Raw genomic sequence first — 19,890 nt, 5'->3', positions numbered from 1 at the left:
GTTTGTACTGCAGAAGGATCCGTGTGTGCCGCGTCTTTCCTGCCGGCGGGAGATAGCGCGGGACAGTGCTGCAGTGTAGATTTGGCAGTGATATCTTAGACATGTGTATGGGCAAATGGATTGAGGCTGAGAGAGTAACTTACCCAGAGTCACAGCGAGTGTGGGTAAAGACCTGTGAAGAACTTGATATCTGATACCTGACCACGAGGTAGCAAGCTAGCCTTTGACCATCCCATGAGTAGTGGCAGAAGGTATAATACTCGAGTTGGAGTCTAAGTTCTTTTATTACTCATGTACTTTCAGTTCTGCAATGTACATATTTCCAGCTGGTTTCTCATTCCCTCCAGATCCGCTACGTGCAGTGCAGATGCACTCATATGGATGCTGTGCATGCAGTCAGGGTACCGGGAAACTTCCTAAGAAGGCTCAGGGATTCACTGCTAATATGCGAAGCAGGAGCAAAGCAGCCTTTGTCTCGTGGACGATGTTTCCTCTTAAGGTTGCATGCTGAAAACAAGATTTGATCTCTCGGCTTATTTAATTTATTCAGCTATAAAAATAGTTTGGTAGTTGTGAAGGCAAAAAAGAAAGAAAGAAAGAAAGAAAAGAAGGAAGAAAGAAAGAAAGAAAGAAAGAAAGAAAGAAAGAAAGAAAGAAAGAAAAAGCAGGAAGCAAGTCAGGATTTTGACAAAGTTACTAGATTCAGAATGTCCTGTGACTTTCTGATGGCACCACTAGAGCCAGAGTCATTTCCCCAAGTGGCCACCAGAACGTGGGCTGGCTCTCTTGTGCTGGAGTTTCCAATAGGAATGAAGGAAGAAGATGGAAGACACACAACTAATGATGGGTGTGGCGTGTAGCAGGAAAGAAGTAGTTTAGCGCTTCCTTTAAAAGGCTGGCATAGAAAACCTTTGCTTTGTTTTCTTGATTAATTAAAATATGACTCGAGCCCATAGTGAACCTTAGAAATACCAAACTAGGCTCTTTATCTTATAACCTTATAGGAAATTAGAGATAGAGCGCCACTCAATACTGTTCAAGAACAAGATTCTTCTAACTAAGCTGGAGCAGCGCACAGCATTGGGCCGAACTCTTCTAAGCTGGTATAGTTTATCAGAGTCTGTGAGGAAACACTTGCACAATTACTCCGTTTTATGTAATTTATAAGATATAGTCCTTATCTGTAGAGAGTCCCTTGTGGAAAAACAGAAATTCAGCTTGACATCTACTATATGGAAATCATGAGCAGGTTTCTGGGAAGGGGTAAATAATTCAGCCTGAGGAAAGGTAAAGGCTGCCAAAATCTGTGAGACCTTGACAGTTTTATAAACAGTTGGCAGGTACATGGAGGCTCAACATTCCAGGAAGATGGCAAACCACGTCCGTAGTCTGAGAAGCACATAGGTGAGACCTAGTCATGTTGGAAGTCTAAAGGATCTCACCGTACTTGATGTGAATCAAAGTGACTCGGATGTGCATTCCTATAATGCAGGAAGAATTCAGATTACAACATTCTTAAATTCTAAGCTTAATGTGGACATTTTTTTCTGGCAATGACTGACAAAGTTCGGCAGTTTGCAGAACTGGTTATGTAGTTGTAATCTCGAAAACAGGATGTCACAACAGCTCATCTCAGTGGAGGTTAGGAAAATACAAGGTTATATATCAAATTACATTTTATTCTTATCTATCTATCTGTCTGTCTGTCCGTCCGTCCGTCCGTCCATCCATCCATCCTTCCTTCCTTCCTTTCTTCCATCCATCCACCTACCCACCCACCCGCCCACTCACCCACCCACCCATCCATCCATCCATCCATCTATCTATCTATCCATCTATCCATCTATCCATCTATCTATGAGATAGGCTCTTGCAGCGCATTGTTGGGTGCCCAGGAACATGCTATGAAGATCAGGTTGTACTGGAACTCATAGAGGTAGGCCAGCTCCTGTCTCCTAAGTGTTGGAATTGAAGGCATATACTACTACATTTGGCTTAGAACAAGTTTTCCAAGGGTGCTGAGGTAAGACAATCGGCATTCTGTCAGAATATAAGAGTAGGAGCTGAAGCTGCTCGCTGAGGTGAGGGTCAGACGTGAGATGAGGGCTGCATTTGTTTACGTTTCTTCACCTGTTAATTCAAAAGCTTGTCTTGTGTTCTCTTTCACACCTTCAACCCAGTTACAATAAATTATAGTGCTTAGTACTTTATAATTATAGAGGTAGTATAATTGTATGTGTAATTATATATTTGTAATAGTTTAGATGTATAGATATAATTATAGATAAGTAATCTATAATTATTTATATGTTATATATAGTTTGCCAATGTAATCTTGATTTACAACAGTAGACTATTTTATTCTAAATAGTTATGCTATTTTTTTTCACTCAAATCTCTCTTTAGGAAGCCACTTGGAATATATCTAGTTGTATGATTACATGCTTTAAAAACTTGCAAGGATTTTTAAAAAAATTTTATCCAAAATGCTTATTTTACAAAATGTACAGTTCATAGTCTTGGGGTTAGATGAGTATATTTCATGGTGTGATAGTGAGTATAAAACTACTAAGAAATAGAGTTTGAAACTATGCGGCAGCAAATCTCAGATTCTTTTTATCTTCTTTGGTAACGACTGGCGTGTTTTTTTCTTGTCTGTACTCAGATTGTTTCAATATTGTGGTTGTAGCTTCACAAATGTTGAGTTCTTTTCATTAGAAGCAATGAGTTGGGCTTGAATTTACAGTGAAAACATTTCACTTGGATATGATTAGGGATTTGACCAGCTTAACAGACTAACCTTTGAAGGAGGATTGAAAGAGAATTCACAGGGAATCTTTGAGGATAGTTACCACTTCTGTGTGTCATGGGAGACCATCTCAGAAATCCCCTTTGCCTGCATCTGGTAGAAAAAGGGTTCAGCTGGTCCTGTTGACAGCTAAAACCACACTCTCTTCTCCCATGCACGTGAATGGACCTGGGCACCATCTGTATTTTAAGCAGATCCTCCCTTCTATTAGCAAGGGTGGTAATCAGAGTGTAGGTTAGGAGGTCAAGGTAAAGACGGAATGACAATGGCATTCTAAAATGAGCTGACAGATCTGCAATTCAAATGGCTCCTGATTTCTCCTCGTTATGTCGAAATAGGAAGGAAAGCCAATAAGGCAGCTATGGGTATAGTACTTTACTTAAGATCAAGTACAGTACACTGCTCATTTTCATCATTAGGTGTGCTTGTGTTCAGTCCCAATGAACTCCTTATGGTCTCAGGGTGGCCTAGCTGTCCTAAAGCTGGTGGAGAGCAGGGGCCTGCAGTTAATGTGGTGGCTTCCGGGACAGAGAACACACTGAATCATGTGTGATTTTTGTGCTGGAGGGCAAAGAGGTCGTAGGAGCATCCAAATTAGTTGCTGTCTGAAGAGATTGGAAATGAGCTGTTCAGTTTGGTAAAGGAGCCTTGAATAGAAGTGTGACGGGAACATGGATTTGAAGGCACAAAAGCAAAAAGAGTCCAGCTTGTTTGTGGAAGGGTGAAAGCCCTCAGCATTCTCCTAGTCAATGGAAATCCTTTTTAAATGCAAGGAACAGCGAGATGAGGCAGGGAATTACACTGGTGGAGGAGTGTGGTGGTGACCCGACGAGCTGCTTGTCTCTATGTATCAGTGTATCAATATGCTGGTCTACTGTATCAATATGCATTGTGTAGAGCAGGCTTCAGGGGACAGAACTGGGTGGAGGCTTTGAGAGGACTAAGAGAGAGTGAGGGCCTTAATTAGGGTGGTGGACTGAAGAGCTATTTCAGGAGTAATTAGTATCTCCTGAGCTAGATTAGATGGATGGAAGGAGGAAGAGGGCGGAGCACCTCTGGAGGTGCTGCTGACTGAGCTGTTTCTTTCTACACAACGATCAGCAGCCATTCTCCCAAAGCCAGCTGGAGTTTGATGCAGCTTCCTTCTCATAACCGAGTGAGGCAGAGCAGGGCAGGAACTGTTTTGGAAACAAGAGAATATTAATTTTCACCAACGTTGCTTATTGAGAGCACACAGAACAAGATATGCTATCACCATAGGCCATTTTACAAATGTATAACTTTTTTTTCTTTTTTTTATTAGATGTTTTCTTTATTTACAATATCTCTTTTCCCAGGTTCCCTTCCAAAAGAAAAAATAAAAATAAAATAAAATAAAACCAAAAACTAAAACAATCCCCTGTTCCCTCCTCCCTCCCCCTGCTCACCACCGCACCCTCTCCCAATGTATAACATTTTAAAATTGTTTTTTTAGGTTAGCATATAGAGTGATAGGCGTTGCCATGCCATCTTCATCGTTATACTGTGTGTTATCAGACTTTTTATTCTCACCGAGCGATAGGCTTCGTCATGGCATCGTCGTCTTTCTACCGTGTGTTATCAGACTTTTTCTTCTCCTTCAGTCCTCTCCCGTCTCTGTTCCTGTTTCAGCAGTTTCTTTTCACCCCAGTACTCTCACCTACTGCTTTCTTATTACCTTCCTTAAGATGTCTTCTCCTACCTCATGATCTTTCATTTAGCTTTATGATCCAGATACATCTATAGAAATACATGCATAAATCATTTTAAATTTAGGTGCACTGGCTGTTATATAATCTCTAATCATAGCTTATAAGGAGCTTTATTTTGGTTATTTTATTTATTTATTTATTTATTTATATAAATGTTGTCCCTCTTCCCGGTCTCCTCTCCACAACCCCCCCCCCATCCAATCCCCTCTCCTCATTGTCTCTAAAAGGGTGCTTCTCCACCCACCCACTCCCACCTCACAGCTCTTATAAGGAGCTTTTTAATTGTTATATATTATCTCTTTGCCTTTTCTTTTTTGAAAACAAGATTTATTTTATTTTTATTTATGTATATATAGGTCTTTTTCTTCTCTCTCTCTCTCTCTCTCTCTCTCTCTGTGTGTGTGTGTGTGTGTGTGTGTGTGTGTGTACACGTACATATGTTCACAGAAGTCAGAAGAGGATGTTGGATTCCCTGTAGCCATAGTTATATGCAGTTAGGAGCCACCTGTTGTGGGTCCTGGAACCATTCTCCAGTCCTGTGCAAGAGCAGCAGTGTTTTTACTGGAGAGCTATCTCCCCACCTTTGTCTTCCTATAATACCGTGTCCTGCAGTTAAACAGTGCTAGATCTAGAAAGAATTATGGGAATCATGGTTCCCCTTCACAAGAGAGGACATTGGTGCTCCACAGTGAGGGAACTGGAGCCTGAGCTTCTTGATGGGCACACCATTGCTCTTCCCTCCTGTGCCTAAGAGAGACCTTGGTGGCTATTATTGTCCTTTAAAGCAAACTTTATTGGAAACTCTAGCAAAGAAGAAAACTACTATAAGGAACGAAATATCATTGCATAAGTAAGTGGAATTTGTACTTATTTCAGTATTATCTTTTCTGTCCTTCTGGATTTCCATCACATCTGGACTTATGGTTGAGTTACTCTTAATAAACAGATGGACTTGTTCTTCTTCACTGGTCCAGAGTCTGACCTTTGACCTCACAAAACAGGGATGTGGCACTAATGCCTTTAAAATTTCTTACTTTCTCTGTCTCTCTCCTTTTGTATTCTGTCTGTGTGGTTGTCATGCTTTTCTGTGTTAATCTGCGTGTGTTTCTCCAGGGCCAGCAGGGATCTGTTCAGATACCTAGTGCCACTGGTGCTTGTGCCCTGGATGGCATGTCTAGAGAGTAAATAGAAGGGAACTATAGTCTGGTTTGTTCTGTTATGAACATAACACCAAACTTAACTTTCCTTCTTTGAGAACAAGCCTTGACCATATAAACAGAACTCAGAGCAGGGACGTTCTGGCCTCTGGACAGGTGGGGTGGGTACGAGCCATGGTCTTCCGTGTGAAGGGAGGACACCCATTTCTCTGGCTTTTGCTTTAGAGAGAAAATATTGGAACTTCTCTTTGTATCTATTTTTAATTTGTTTTTGAAAACTCTTGCTTCTGATGTGACTTAGTACATGGTTAAACAGTAAAGCTGTTATATGCATGCGTATCATTAGAAAATTATTACCTATGTGTGTGTGTATTGTGGAAATATACTTAAACATGTTAAGATACCTTAAGTCATGGTTGAATGTGTTTAGAAACCACTGGTGAGATGTTGGAAAATGTGAGTCAGAGGTTTCAGGGTACCAGGGTTTGAATGTTATCTGTAATATTTCATTTTTACGATGATCATTGAAGAGAAAGAAGATGACAACTGAGAGGCAGACTTTATTTGACTGTCTATTTCTTACAGCTAATGAAAAAATATCTACCCAATAAAGATTTAATTTTAAGAGGGACTTTGTACTCTTGTTCATTATTTTGGGGACTACTAGGTAACCTATTAGGGTTGTTAGGCAAGTGATTTTATTGACTGAAGTTAATTCGGTGTAAGTTGATGTATTTAAAGTCCTTAAATTCTTCTCTGATTATTCCTTTTTGGATAATTCTTCTTGCTTTTCTGAGTATAATAATTTGTTCATTCCTTTTCTGATTCTTCTTCACAGAATAAGACCACAGCTTGCCAAAGAAAAGATCGAAGGCTGCCACATCTGCACATCGGTCACCCCTGGAGAGCCTCAGGTCTTCCTAGGGAAAGATAAGGCCTTCACTTTTGATTATGTGTTTGACATCGACTCCCAGCAAGAGCAGATCTACACTCAGTGCATCGAAAAGCTCATCGAAGGCTGCTTTGAAGGATACAATGCTACAGTGTTTGCATATGGACAAGTAAATGCCTCATTGTCTTCATGGGAATTCTAATTCAGTTCTGTTTCCATTGTCACGTCTTGTGGCCTTGGTAATATGAACCGTCATTCTCTTGTTCTTTTGTTCAGACTGGAGCTGGGAAAACATACACAATGGGAACCGGATTTGACGTCAACATCTTGGAGGAAGAGCAGGGCATCATCTCTCGAGCTGTCAGACACCTGTTCAAGAGCATTGAAGAGAAAAAAACCTCAGCGCTTAAAAATGGGGTCCCCCCTCCTGAATTCAAAGTGAATGCTCAGTTCCTAGAGGTAATAGACTCGTGGTCAATTTCCTTTAAATTTTACCCATAACAGCAGATCCTTATAATAAGATATTGCTGGGCTTTTGTATAGTGCTTTGCACACAATACTTAATCAGTATGGTTTTAGGAAATTAGCATTATTAGTTAATAGTTAACAAATATGCCTTACTTTTGTATGCAAAATAATGTTGACATTTATACTATAGATTCTTGACAGTCTCTATAGATTAAAAGTACAATTAACATTGTTTATTTCAGAACCTTTCCTTAACAAGTGATAAAGATAAACTATTGTAGGTAATTTGGGTGGCATTTATAAAGTGCTAGGCATTAAGAAATTATTATCAAAAGGGAGGGGGAAAGTTGAGAAATGGCTCCAGAGGTTGATGGTGTCTCTGTAGTGTGCAATTATTACTAGGTTAGGATGAATTTGTATAGCTAGTCTGATAGGGAGTTATGTCAGTAGAAGAAATGTAGGCTGTTCAGTAATGATGTAGTTAGATGAACTGCATGCAGCATTATAATTCTGAATTGTGTTGACTTTGCATATGCCAAGAAAGGTTCTTTTAAAAAATGGAAGATAGGGAAAGTGGGTGTCTCAGTAGGTAACGATGCCTGCTGCCAAGCTTGAAGACCTGAATGCCATCCCTGAGACCCACCGCGGAAAGGAGAGAGCCAGCTCTCCACATGTGGCATGCATGCCCCCCACATACGCATAAATCAATACATGTATATAGTAAAACATAACACAGAAGTAAGCCACTAGGGATGGAATTATCATCCTGTTTGCCAGCTGGATTCATATTCACAATTACCCAGGGATGGGCTCAGCCTGGGTGTCCACTGACCGATAAATGCATAAAGAAAATGGGAAATGCACACACATGCATGTGCTTATATACAGACCAGAGTACTGTTCAGCCTTAAGAAGGAAATTATGCAAATTGCAAGAAGATGGCTGGAACCGGAAATCATCGTGTTATGTGGAATAAGCCAGAGTCACAGAGATAGAATATCAGAGTTTCTTTTGTATTTGTTAAATTAAAATAAAGGAAGGGGAGGCATTGAAATAGAAGTGAGGAAGAGAGGAAGGAGCTAGGGAAGGAGAAAGCAGGTGAATATTTGCCTGGAGTACATTGTATATGTATGTGAAATGCCACAATAATCCCTATCTTTTGTACATTAATGAATAAGAAAAGAATTAGTGAATGGGATAATTACAAGGAAAAAGAAATACAGTTTTAAGGTGAAACTGTAAAAATTTAAAAATTCTTAACATCTCTGACATTTCAGTTGTGTGTGGTGGCTTATTTCTTGAATCCCAGTGTCTGAAACGCTGAAGTAGGGCCTCTATGAGTTCAAGGATCTTCTTAGGGAGTCCTAGGCCAGCTAGGGCTACTCAGTGACACACCCCACCCTCCTAGGAAAACCTGATCTACAGAAAGCCCCAGGTAGCCAAGGCTGCTTTTAGTGAGACCTCACACCCAACACCCCAACCCCAACCTTCTCCCGGAAGTAGAAGGTATCTCTGCCTAACCTTTGGCATTGCCGGCGTCTGAGACGCACTGGCTCAAGCTTGCTTATTTGTCTTTGCTTCTGTCTTGCAAAGTGGTCGTAGGTCATCTTAGTTTTTGTGCTTGGCTTGCTTGTCACGATTAAGCCGTTTCCTCTTTATTTTTATAGCTAAATCTGACATTCCGGTCAGTATTCATAAATTTATGATAGTATACTAATTCATAGCTATATGAAGAAATAGCTGTCATTTTGAGGGCTGTCAAGTATATTGAAGACACTCTGGAGCATGTCAGAGGCTCACAGAGCCACGTCAGTAGAATTAACCATTTAATGTGTCTTCTCCACAGCTCTACAATGAAGAGGTCCTGGACTTGTTTGATACCACTCGGGATATTGATGCAAAAAATAAAAAATCAAATATAAGAATTCATGAAGATTCAACTGGAGGCATTTATACTGTGGGAGTTACAACACGCACTGTGAATACAGAACCGGAGGTGACTATGCTGTTAAAATATAGCATAGGAGCTTTCAAAATTGTCATTACTGATAGAACACTCAAGATAAATACATAAAATGGCTTTCCTTCAGTACAACGGAGTTAAAAATCTTGTCTGCCTTCTTTGTGCTTTTTTTGCCCCCAAAAGAGCATCATTATAAAAGTATGAGAGTCCTAGCAAGATGTGTAAGGTACCTGTGCCCAGCCTTCCAGTTTTAGAACTCACATGATGGAAGGAAAACCCAATCCCTAAACTTCCAAATGTTATTTACTGATCCCACACATGTACTATGTCGCATGCACACACACTGACATGAATTAGTGCCAAAACAAACTTAATGGGATGCTGATGCTAACTCCTTAGCATAACATTTATGTCCAGCTAATTCTTTAGCATAACAAACAACAGGGAGAGAGACCATCATCCTTGGCAGATGATGCCAGGTGGCAGATAAAGTCGGGTGCAGTGTATAGATTGTACTCTTCCACAGCTACAGAGGGCTAAGCAGTACCGAAGTATGAGATTATAATCCATTTGTTCTCTGCTTGTGATGTTTACGATTGGGTCTTGGTTTTTATAGGGAAACATTTAAGAAAAAATAATCTTAAAAAAATGAGAAGAAAAAAAACTTAAACAGGGTCGCCTAACTGGTCCAGATTACTGTGGAGTTCATCGTATCAAAGCCTTCTTTCTACTGTAACAGTTTGGAATGGAAGCTGTAAATGTCAGCCTAGGATGGACAATGGAAGTTAGTGTTTTCTCCTAGTCAAAAAAAAGAATGCAACATTGTACCGAGAAGCTCAGCTCAAATGGGCCTGTAACAAAAAGATAGGATGAGAGATCTCCCTTTATGTCCTTGATCGCGGTGGGCTTTAGCCCTCAGCTCCGACAGAAGGCTGGCTGGTGCCTCTGTGTGAGTGTCTTCAAGTGAAGCCTTTCTTCCCCATTGCAGATGATGCAGTGTCTGAAGCTGGGCGCTCTCTCGCGCACCACGGCCAGTACCCAGATGAATGTGCAGAGCTCTCGTTCACATGCCATTTTTACCATTCACGTGTGTCAGACCAGAGTGTGTCCCCAAACAGATGCTGTGAGTTCAATTTTCTTGTTCCTTAAATGTTCAGCCTTTAGATCCTCAAATCCTATACATCTCTGGAGAGGCCTTTGATCCAATTTTATTTTATTTTTTTCTTTCTCTTAGTTTTTTTTTTTTGTTTGTTTGTTTTTGTTTTTGTTTTTTAATTTATTTAACTGAAGGTGGCCAATTATGTCAGACTTTTGGAAACAAACAGAAATACTGATGATCTGTTTGTCATGACCGAGTGGAGATGTCATCCTCTAGGCTCTTTATGGTGCAGGCTGTATGTGTATTTCCTGTTATCAGCAGGGCCTTAGTTCAGTACAGTTGGATTTTGCTTTCCAACCTTTTTCTCTGATATTGTCATTTATGTTTGCGGGGCTACGCCACCGTTTCTCTAGCTATGCAAGGGAGCAGATATGGACAGGTTACAGGGTGTTTGATGTCACATTCATGAGGCATTTTCAATTATCTTCTGCCATCCCAGGAGAACGCAACTGATAATAAGCTGATCTCTGAATCGTCACAGATGAATGAATTTGAAACGCTGACAGCAAAGTTTCACTTTGTTGATCTGGCAGGATCGGAAAGATTGAAGAGAACTGGAGCTACAGGCGAGAGAGCAAAAGAGGGCATTTCCATCAACTGCGGGCTTGTAAGACCACGAGAGACACGTGCCCTCTCTGCTGTCCCTCTTTGTTTAGCTTGGTTGGTTTAGTGTTCAGTATGTGGTGCAGGCTTGCCTCACAATGATTCTCCTGCTTTAGACTTAGCCATCCTGGAGTTATAGGCATACATTATCAGGCCCAGCTTTCTTTTCTCTGCTGTAATTCATAATATATCTCATGGAAACCCTTCTCCACTGACTTGAAGGATAAAGTAATAGTAATACATTGAACTTCTGACCACATTGTCTATTATCCCACCCCCACATCGAGGGGTTAGTTTGGCTCGCTCAACCTTTATAGTATTTACAAAAGCTTATATATGGGAACAGTGTTTTAAAACTTCTTTCCACATTTGAAAAACATACATTCAAAGCAAGCCCTTAAAGCTAAGTATTTCATTGGACAAGATATAAGGGTCGCCTTGGCTGGCATTTTGTGACAGTCGTTTTATTGACTGTGTGGGTTATTTGAAAGCTTTTTAAAAATTTATTTTTATTTTTATTATTTCTTTGTATCCCAGTCTGATTTATTTTGTTGGAATTTTGTCCAAAGTCCAGAGATTTATCCAATTTTTACAAAATAGCTTGTATTAGGAATTAACTTTAATACTATGCCACCTAGTGGTATCTTGATAGGAAAACGCCTTGTGGTTGAGTTAGCAGGTTTTATTATGTGCAAGAAAATATTTTAGAACAAGCATTTGCATTTGCGACTTTTCTTCTTGCTCTCCTCGTTATAAAATCAGACATCTGTTCCCGTGTAAGTAACAGCACTGCTAAGTCCGTGTGATGGTGCCTTCCTGCCCTGCAGTGGGACCTCAGACATGAGAGGTTTTGTTTGTTTGTTGGTTGGTTTTGAACCAGTGCCCATTTATCCCAGTCTGATTACATTGCTGTTAGGAATTATCCAATGAAGCCTATTAGAGAGACCCTTATCTCCCAATATCAAGGCCCACACTCACAGTCTCCCTAGTAGTCAGGCCTGAGCTATACACTTTGAATATTGTCTTGGATAAGTTAGGACATGTGTCCAGAAAGGGACAAAATCCATTGCTCAATTTCCTGTCCGGGCTGTTAAACTTTGGTGTGGGCAGTCCTGAATTCTGGAGATTCTGGAAAAAGAGGACAAGATACAGTGTGACTCATGCCACTCGCTGGGTGATGACTTGGCCCCGGCAGTCCATGTTTCTGTTTGTCTCAGGACTGAAAGCTGATAGGACAAGTGTAGGAAATGCGTTCCTCGTAGAAGACCAGCCCATCCATGGCAGGAAAGTATAGCTATAGAATTGTTAACGATTTACCTTTTATAAAGTTGGATATTGAACACATATAATTTCATTATATTTCCAAGGTCAGTATTACTTGTGTAGCGAATCCTTGCTCAGGGAAATGACACTAATTTATCTCATATGGCTGTGGGAGGTTTTAGCCACATAAAACATTTATATCATAACAAACTTTCAAGGAGCTGGGGGCTTACCAAACCTTTGATTTAAATTGAGAAAAATTCTTAATACGAACTAGTAGTAGTTTTGTGAAGATGCAACCTGAGCTCCCAGCATGGTCAGACTTTGTCAGTCTTTAAACATTTCTGTTTTTAAGGAAAATCTCTGATTTTAAGTGTTATGAGTAACACATGCATTACTAAGCTTACAGTATTTGGAAACACAGATGTGAAGTAAATCCAGACATGGGGTTCTTAATTTTTTACCTTGTTTCTATTTTGTTTCCTACAGTCTGTCCTTATTAGTTAAAAGTGCTCTAATTAATACACATATAATTTTCTTCTCTCTCCTGTTCTCTGTCAGTTGGCTCTTGGAAATGTAATCAGTGCCTTGGGGGACAAGAGCAAGAGAGCCACCCACGTCCCTTACAGAGACTCTAAGCTGACCAGACTCTTACAGGACTCCCTTGGGGGTAACAGGTGTGTATTCATCCATGTTCTAGGTTTTGATTGTGCATCATTTTTAAAGTGAGTCTGTAAGATGTAAAAACTGCTTTTATTTTAAAGCAAGCTAATAGGGTGAAAAAAAAAACCTGTTGGTTTCTGTGTTTCTTCCCCTCTAAACCTTTGCACTGTGGCACTTTATAGTTAAACAGTGCCTTTTGCTGCACAGTCCCCTCTTTCTCTTCCATTGACTGTATAAATGGAAACCTTTTTATTTTTTTGGCATTTAAACATGCTCCACAAATTTCCTTTATTAGGCTTTTAGTGGTCTAAAAGTCATGTTTATTGAATAGATGCCACACAATGAACAATCTGGGAACTAAGTGTCTCTTTTTAGACAGCTTTTTTTTTTTAAAGACCTTTGACTAATTTTGAATTTAGGTTTAAAATCACTTTGCCTTAGAAAAAGAGTTTTGTTTAATTCAGTAGTGTTTAAAAATACTTCTTCCTCTTATATAATACTGGCATGGTCGTCTCTCTCTTTAATTGTATTGCATGTTTGAATGCAATATGGCTTCCTTTGTTGCATATTTTAAAACTTGTTTTTAGTATTTTTCTGTCTGTTTCAGGATCAATTTAGCTTTCTTAACAAAGTAAAAAATTGTTTTTGAGCCCAATGAACATATTCTAATTTCTATTCTTCCTTCTTTCCTTCTTTTCTTTCTTTCTTTTGTTTTCCTTTTTTGCTTTTGAGACAGGGTCTATCTGTATAGCCTTGGCTGTCCTGACTTCCTATGTTAGACCAGGCTGGCCTTGAGCTCAGAGATCTACTTGCTCTTGCCTCCAAAGAGCTGGGATTAAAGGTGTGCACCACCACACTTAGCCTTATATCTCTTTAAAGTTATAATTCTGTAACTTTAACTATGAAACAAAGTAGACAGATGCATGTCTGCCGCTTACATATTAATTTAGTTTGAATAGTTCATCCCCTTGAAAGGTTGCTTGATCCGCGAACACGCTGAGCTCTTTCCACTGCGGAGGTTGCCTGCTGGCTGAGGTCCCCCACTGGCTCCTTACCTGTTTCCTGATGGACAAGTTGCCCTTAGAGACGATGACCCTTTCTGATTCCAACCTTACCACACATTTATTTCTTCCTAAACTTTCAGGATTGAGCGCCTAGTTCAAAAGTATTGCACTTTGTTTAAATTGTGGGAAGTAAAATAGTTCTCTCCTTTTTTGTAGCTTGTACAAATTACACATAACAAGAAAAACAGGATAAAGTTTAAGTATCCCATATTTATGTACATAATTTAAAGTTACAGTGTTCAATAAACCAGCTTTTATATATTTTTATTTTATATGTACATATATATAATTACACATGTTATATGTCTCATTATTGTACTGCATATTGGAACTTAAAAATTTATGCTCAATTCTGGAAATGGTGAAAAGCATAAAGCGTGAGTAAAACCAATTATACTACTAAAATATAATATATATTTCACATATATTGTTATGCTGTGCTATACTGCACACCTAAAGGAAACAGATCACCATATTACCAATGGTTTCTTCTAAGTTAAAGATATTTTCTTTATAAATAGAATTATAAAAGTTAGACATTTTTTGATGTTTTCTTAGAGCGCTTAGCAAACTAGTTCTTGAGACATAGACCTCTGAGTTTTGTTTAATATGGGATATTTTTTCTGTCCTTGCTCAATGACAGCCGGCTCCTCTCCTTCCCGGCTATCGTAGTTCTTACTCAATAAGCCCTTGGTCTTAGTGCTTTTCAAAATATTTGTGAAATGCAAGCCTCCCTACTTTCGAATTCATAGTTGACTACTGCCGCCCATAGTGGTCCTCCATTTGCCCTGGTTGGGGCTGACTGCATGAGCTTGGTCTGGTCTATACTGTCATCGGTGAGATGAGTTCATTGGTTCCAGGAGGTTCAGGTGCTACGGAGGCTTGTCATGGGCTCACGCTCAGCCTCTGGTCTTACCGTCTGTAGTATTGGATTGTAGTAAGTGATTTGCAGAATGGTGCTGCAGACTGCAGGTCATCCTCTTCTCTAGTCAGCATCCCATCGGTTCTTACTTTTAACTGGCTACCGTATTTTCATTATCAGGACACAGCTAGAGAGAGGTATAAATTGTCTCAATTTAACCATCTCTCCCTAACATTATGTGTGCATCATGCTTACTTATGCATATAGTTAGATGGCACAACACAACTTTTGATAACTAAGATGCAACCATATACCGAACTACATATTTGGAAGTACCTTGAAGAATTAAACTTGGTGGGCCCTCCTTCAAAGTATGTAAAACATTGGTGTGAAGGTAATAACAGCAATCATGTACCGGATAAGAAGGAAATGTTCTAGTGGCGCAGGAGGTGGAGGAAAAGTACAGCTGAGCGGAGTGTTCGCTGACAGAACGCTCAACAGTAGTCCAAGCAGAGAGAGGAAGGAATGAGTAAGAACTGGTCGGAGAGCCTTGTATGAAGTGCATTCTGTTTATCCTTGCACTCTGGAGGTAGGGGCAGATAGATCTCTGTAAATTTGAGGTCAGCTACGTAGCTGAGTTCCAGGTTATCTAGGGACATACAGTGAGATGAGACCATGACTGAAAAAAAAATAGTAAAAAGAGAGAAGATACGGAATACAACTTTTTAGTTTGCTGTATTTTTTGATATAAGGTCTCATTGTCGCTCGGGTTGTTTTGTCCTTGCTATCCTCATGCATCAGCTTCAGCTTCCTCAACACCTGGTAACAGCTTTCTAAGAAGGCTCAGTAGGACACAGTTGAGATTCCTGGGGAAGGAAACAATTAAGGAGATGACTAGTATTGATTGTCATTAAATTTCTACCAGGGTGGGTAAATTAGATCTTTTTTTTTTTTTAAAGATTTATTTATGTATTTTATTTATACAAGTACAATGTAGCTGTCTTCAGACACATCAGAAGAGAGCATCAGATCCCATTACAGATGGTCATGGGCCACCATGTGGTTGCTGGGAATTGAACTCAGGACCTCTGGAAGAGCAGTCAGTGCACCTAACCGCTGAGCCATTTCTCCTGCCCAAATTGGCTCTTCAAATCAAGGTTTGATATGTTAACTATGTCCTCATTTTCCTGAGTTTGGATGTGTCCATGAAGAAGCTATAGATCGCTGTGAACATTTTCCTCAATTGCTTGCCACGTTAGCTTTTGAGATAGGGTCACTTTTGCTCATTGATTAGCTAGATGGCCTCTAGGGATCCTCCTCTGTTTTTACTTCTCAAGGACCAAGATTGCAAGCTCATTTTAGTGGCTGCTGGGAATCCAAATTTAGTCCCTTATGGTTGTGTGGGAAGCTCATTACTTACTGAGCCATTTCCATTTATATAATAGATGGCAATGACATCAGTGCCAAGAAACAGAGGCATTAAAACACAAATCAATACACTCATATTGTCCGGCCTCAGGTTTCGAGCTTGCTTTCCTATAAATAGTAGCATTTCATGAGGAACCAGTAAACTGTGAAAACAGAAAGAAGCCTGAACAAAGGCTAGCAAAGGTAGCAGCCAGCTTGCTCAACATTGTGTCCTGGGGCAGAACATTATGGCAGTCGCAGCCTGCAGCAGGGAATGCTGCTCAGTTTGTGGTTGATCAGGAAGCAGAGACAGATTGCCAATACTCCACTGTTCTTATATCACGTCCAATTGGATTGCCAGTGTCCAGGAGAACCTTCATGTGATTCATTGACAGACATACTAGCTGGGGTATAGAAGCATTTGACTGTTCTATTCTGATGAGTCAGTTTAACGTGACTTGGATTTGCATTGTTTTCCTGTGTAGTCTTGTCAGAAGACAAATAATAAACTGAGTATTCAACCACAAATGATGTTTTATACTGTGAAAAGCAAGGATATACTATATGCTTCTTTCGTTTGAATCTGATTATATCTTGAATAAGATTCATAGCTGTATCAAGTCAAAATGTCAGTGGAAAGGAAGAATTTTTTAAAGACAGTTTTAAAAAATTTAAATTGATTTTCTACATGTATGTGTGAGTGCCTGCATTTCCACTCGGTTGCAGTGCCCCTGGAGGCCAGAAGATGGTGTCGGATCCCTTGGGACAGGAGTTACAGAGGCTTGTGAGCTGGTATGTGGGTGCTGGGAGTTAAATCCAGGCCCTCCTCCAGTGCAGCTAGTATTCTTAGCTGTCAAGCCATCTCTCCAGCCCTTGGAGAATTTTCTTAAAAATAACTTTAATAAAATTATTTTTTCAACAGGCTGTATTTATAGTTAAAATAATAATAGAATTATTGTGTGCCCTGCCTCAAAATATTTACATAGAATCAAGGGATAAATGTATGCACGCATATATTCTCAAGGTATTATGTATCAAAGAACATAATATAAATCCTTTCTCTCCTGTGTTACCTAACTAAACAAAATCCTTCTGTTAAGATGGTCTTAAATCATGAAGGCTTTTAAAATTGACTTTATTTGTAAGTTAGTAACATCAATCTTTTATGATCTTCAAGGGAAGATGCTATATAAATGGAAGGAACTTGAGAAATCTGCATTTCAGAATTGGCTTTTATTTGTACAACTAATTGTTATTTGTAACTTTCAGCCAAACAATCATGATAGCATGTGTGAGCCCTTCAGACAGGGATTTTATGGAGACGTTAAACACTCTGAAATATGCCAATCGAGCTAGAAATATCAAGAACAAGGTGATGGTCAATCAAGACAGAGCCAGTCAGCAAATCAACGCACTCCGGAGTGAGATCACGCGGCTTCAGATGGAGCTCATGGAATACAAAACAGTAAGCAAACAGCACTGTTTTCACCGCATTCTCTGACCGATTGAAGGCGCCTGTGTCGTGAAGACAGTCTTGACTTGTTGGAGCGGCTGCATGTATTTGCTTTGGAGGTAGTCTTCGGGAGGTCAGACTGTCTAGAATTCTTCAAAAGGCTCCTTACCCAATCTATAATTCTCCTGACTAATGCACCGTGAAAGAGTGGAGTCCAAGGAAATGATTTTTTTTGCCTTGGGCCTGGGAAGATAAAAAGGCTGTTGGTTATAGAACTGTGTCATCTTGGGGTGTCTTTAAAGAAAACTCTTGTGTACTTAAGGCCTGTATTAACCAATGGGGGGATTTCTCTTTTCAAGGGTAAGAGGATAATTGACGAGGAAGGCGTGGAAAGCATCAATGACATGTTTCATGAGAATGCTATGCTACAGACGGAAAACAATAATCTGCGTGTAAGAATAAAAGCCATGCAGGAGACTGTGGATGCTCTGAGGGCCAGAATCACACAGCTTGTCAGTGAGCAGGCCAACCAAGTTCTTGCCCGAGCAGGTATGTGTTGAGGGTGGGGTGGTGGGAGATTAACTTCTGAAGGGCATGAAACACTCTTTGTGTTGATTATTTACTCCAGAGAGTTCGGGTTGAAATGTTGAACTTTGATATATAATCTATAACTTCAAGTTAAATACCTAATATTAAAAATCAATAAATTCCTACATAAACAAAACGTGCCCTTCGCAATATTTTCTTTCATGATTTGTTCACATACTTCCAGGTAGGAAATTCGTTATAGGAACTGTGCTTTTATTTTGATACTAACTTTCCAAACTAGGGCCTCACACATGGCCAGGCGAGTGTAAGCCGTTGAGCTACCCTTCCAATACCGGAGACTTCATTTTAAAATAAAATTTTCATTTCATTTTTTATCTTGCAGGTGAAGGGAACGAAGAGATTAGTAATATGATTCATAGCTATATCAAAGAAATTGAAGATCTCAGGTATAGTTCTCTATAACGTGTACTGCATGTCAGCTTTTGCAGTGTTCAGGATATTTCTGTGTGCTGGGATGAACGTTCAGGAGCTATTTGGGGCCTGTGGTCATGTTAACTTTATAGAGGGCCAGATACTTGGCTTTCCCATAATGTCATATTCTGAAGCTAATTTTCCCTGTCTCCTTTCCCATGCTACCTTTCCATATTCTCTTCTTACTGTTATTGCTAGATCTTTATTGGACATCACCAAACCCAAAGTATAGGACAGGTGGGCCTCCCCGATGCTGGTGACGTCATCCTCAATCCTTTCATGCTTTCATGCCTGTGGATCTTTTCCCATCACCTGGAAACGGATCCATGTCTCTGAATCATCTTTAACTTTTTGAACTTTCCTGCTCTCTCTCTCTTTTTTTTTTTAAGTCAACCTTAGTTACTTGCCTTGGATTTTTCCACATAATCAACTTTTGCAACCTAAACTAATACATAGTTTTTAAAGATTTATTTATTTATTATTCATATGATTACACTGTTGCTGTCTTCAGAGCACCAGAAAAGGACGTCTCACATCCCATTACAGATGGCTGTGAGCCACCCTGCGATTGCTGGGAATTGAACCCAAGACCTCTGGAGGATCAGTCAGTGATCTTTTTTTGTTTGTTTGTTTTTCTCTTTCTTTTTCTTTTTTTTTTTTCTTTTTTGAGACAGGGTTTCCCTGTGTAGCCCTGGCTATCCTGGAACTCACTCTGTAGACCAGGCTGGCCTCAAACTCAGAAATCCACCTGCCTCTGCCTCCCAAGTGCTGGGATTAAAGGCGTGTGCCACCACCGTCCGGCCTAGTCAGTGCTCTTAACCAACGAGACAGGCATGGCATAAAGAGGCCACAGTCTAGTAGAACATCGTAACTATGTTACAATGCAGGAAATAGAAGTGTCATAATTTAGTAAAATAAAAAAGTCTATTCATGGTCTAAGGATGTGGAGAAATCTGCAGAAGAAAAGACTTGAGAGGTATAGAGAGGTGACACAGGACAGGGACGTCGAGCACTTCTGGAAGATTTTTAGTTTCCGCAGTCTGCTCTGATGCGTAGTTCCTTCTCAAGGAGTCAAACCCCAGTCAGCTCTGTGGGCAAGGGAGAGGAGGACCCCTTCTCTCTGCCCTCACAGTTCCATGTCTTGATTTGTGTCACTTGTCCCCTTTTGTCCCTGGACTATTCTCATCATCCTCAGTGACAAGAACTTTCCGTACTTTCTGCCTCAGCAAAGTTATTTTTGTCTCTTTAATGCTTCGAAAATCAAAGACAAGCAAGATACTGTAACATAGCGATAAAGTTATTTATGTGATTATAACTGTAACTGTAACTTTAATTCCTGGTGTGTGTGTGTGTGTGTGTGTGTGTGTGTGTGTGTGT

At 39.9% G+C, this 19,890-nt stretch overlaps 1 protein-coding gene across 1 annotated transcript in view; it reads left to right on the top strand.

Annotated features, from left to right (window-relative positions):
• Positions 1-19,890, top strand: part of Kif21a (kinesin family member 21A) — a 124,249-nt gene that overhangs the window by 51,933 nt on the left and 52,426 nt on the right. Inside the window, exons 2-10 of the mRNA XM_031359546.1 lie at positions 6,535-6,757; positions 6,865-7,047; positions 8,903-9,052; positions 10,008-10,142; positions 10,618-10,785; positions 12,606-12,721; positions 17,310-17,505; positions 17,853-18,042; positions 18,425-18,488. Of these exons, the coding sequence (XP_031215406.1) occupies positions 6,535-6,757; positions 6,865-7,047; positions 8,903-9,052; positions 10,008-10,142; positions 10,618-10,785; positions 12,606-12,721; positions 17,310-17,505; positions 17,853-18,042; positions 18,425-18,488 (1,425 nt within the window). The remainder of the gene's footprint in view (positions 1-6,534; positions 6,758-6,864; positions 7,048-8,902; positions 9,053-10,007; positions 10,143-10,617; positions 10,786-12,605; positions 12,722-17,309; positions 17,506-17,852; positions 18,043-18,424; positions 18,489-19,890) is intronic.

The sequence above is a fragment of the Mastomys coucha genome, unplaced genomic scaffold, assembly GCF_008632895.1.
Source record: "Mastomys coucha isolate ucsf_1 unplaced genomic scaffold, UCSF_Mcou_1 pScaffold11, whole genome shotgun sequence".
In the NCBI taxonomy this organism is placed as follows: Eukaryota; Metazoa; Chordata; class Mammalia; order Rodentia; family Muridae; genus Mastomys; species Mastomys coucha.
This window is presented reverse-complemented; position numbering and strand designations above follow the sequence as displayed.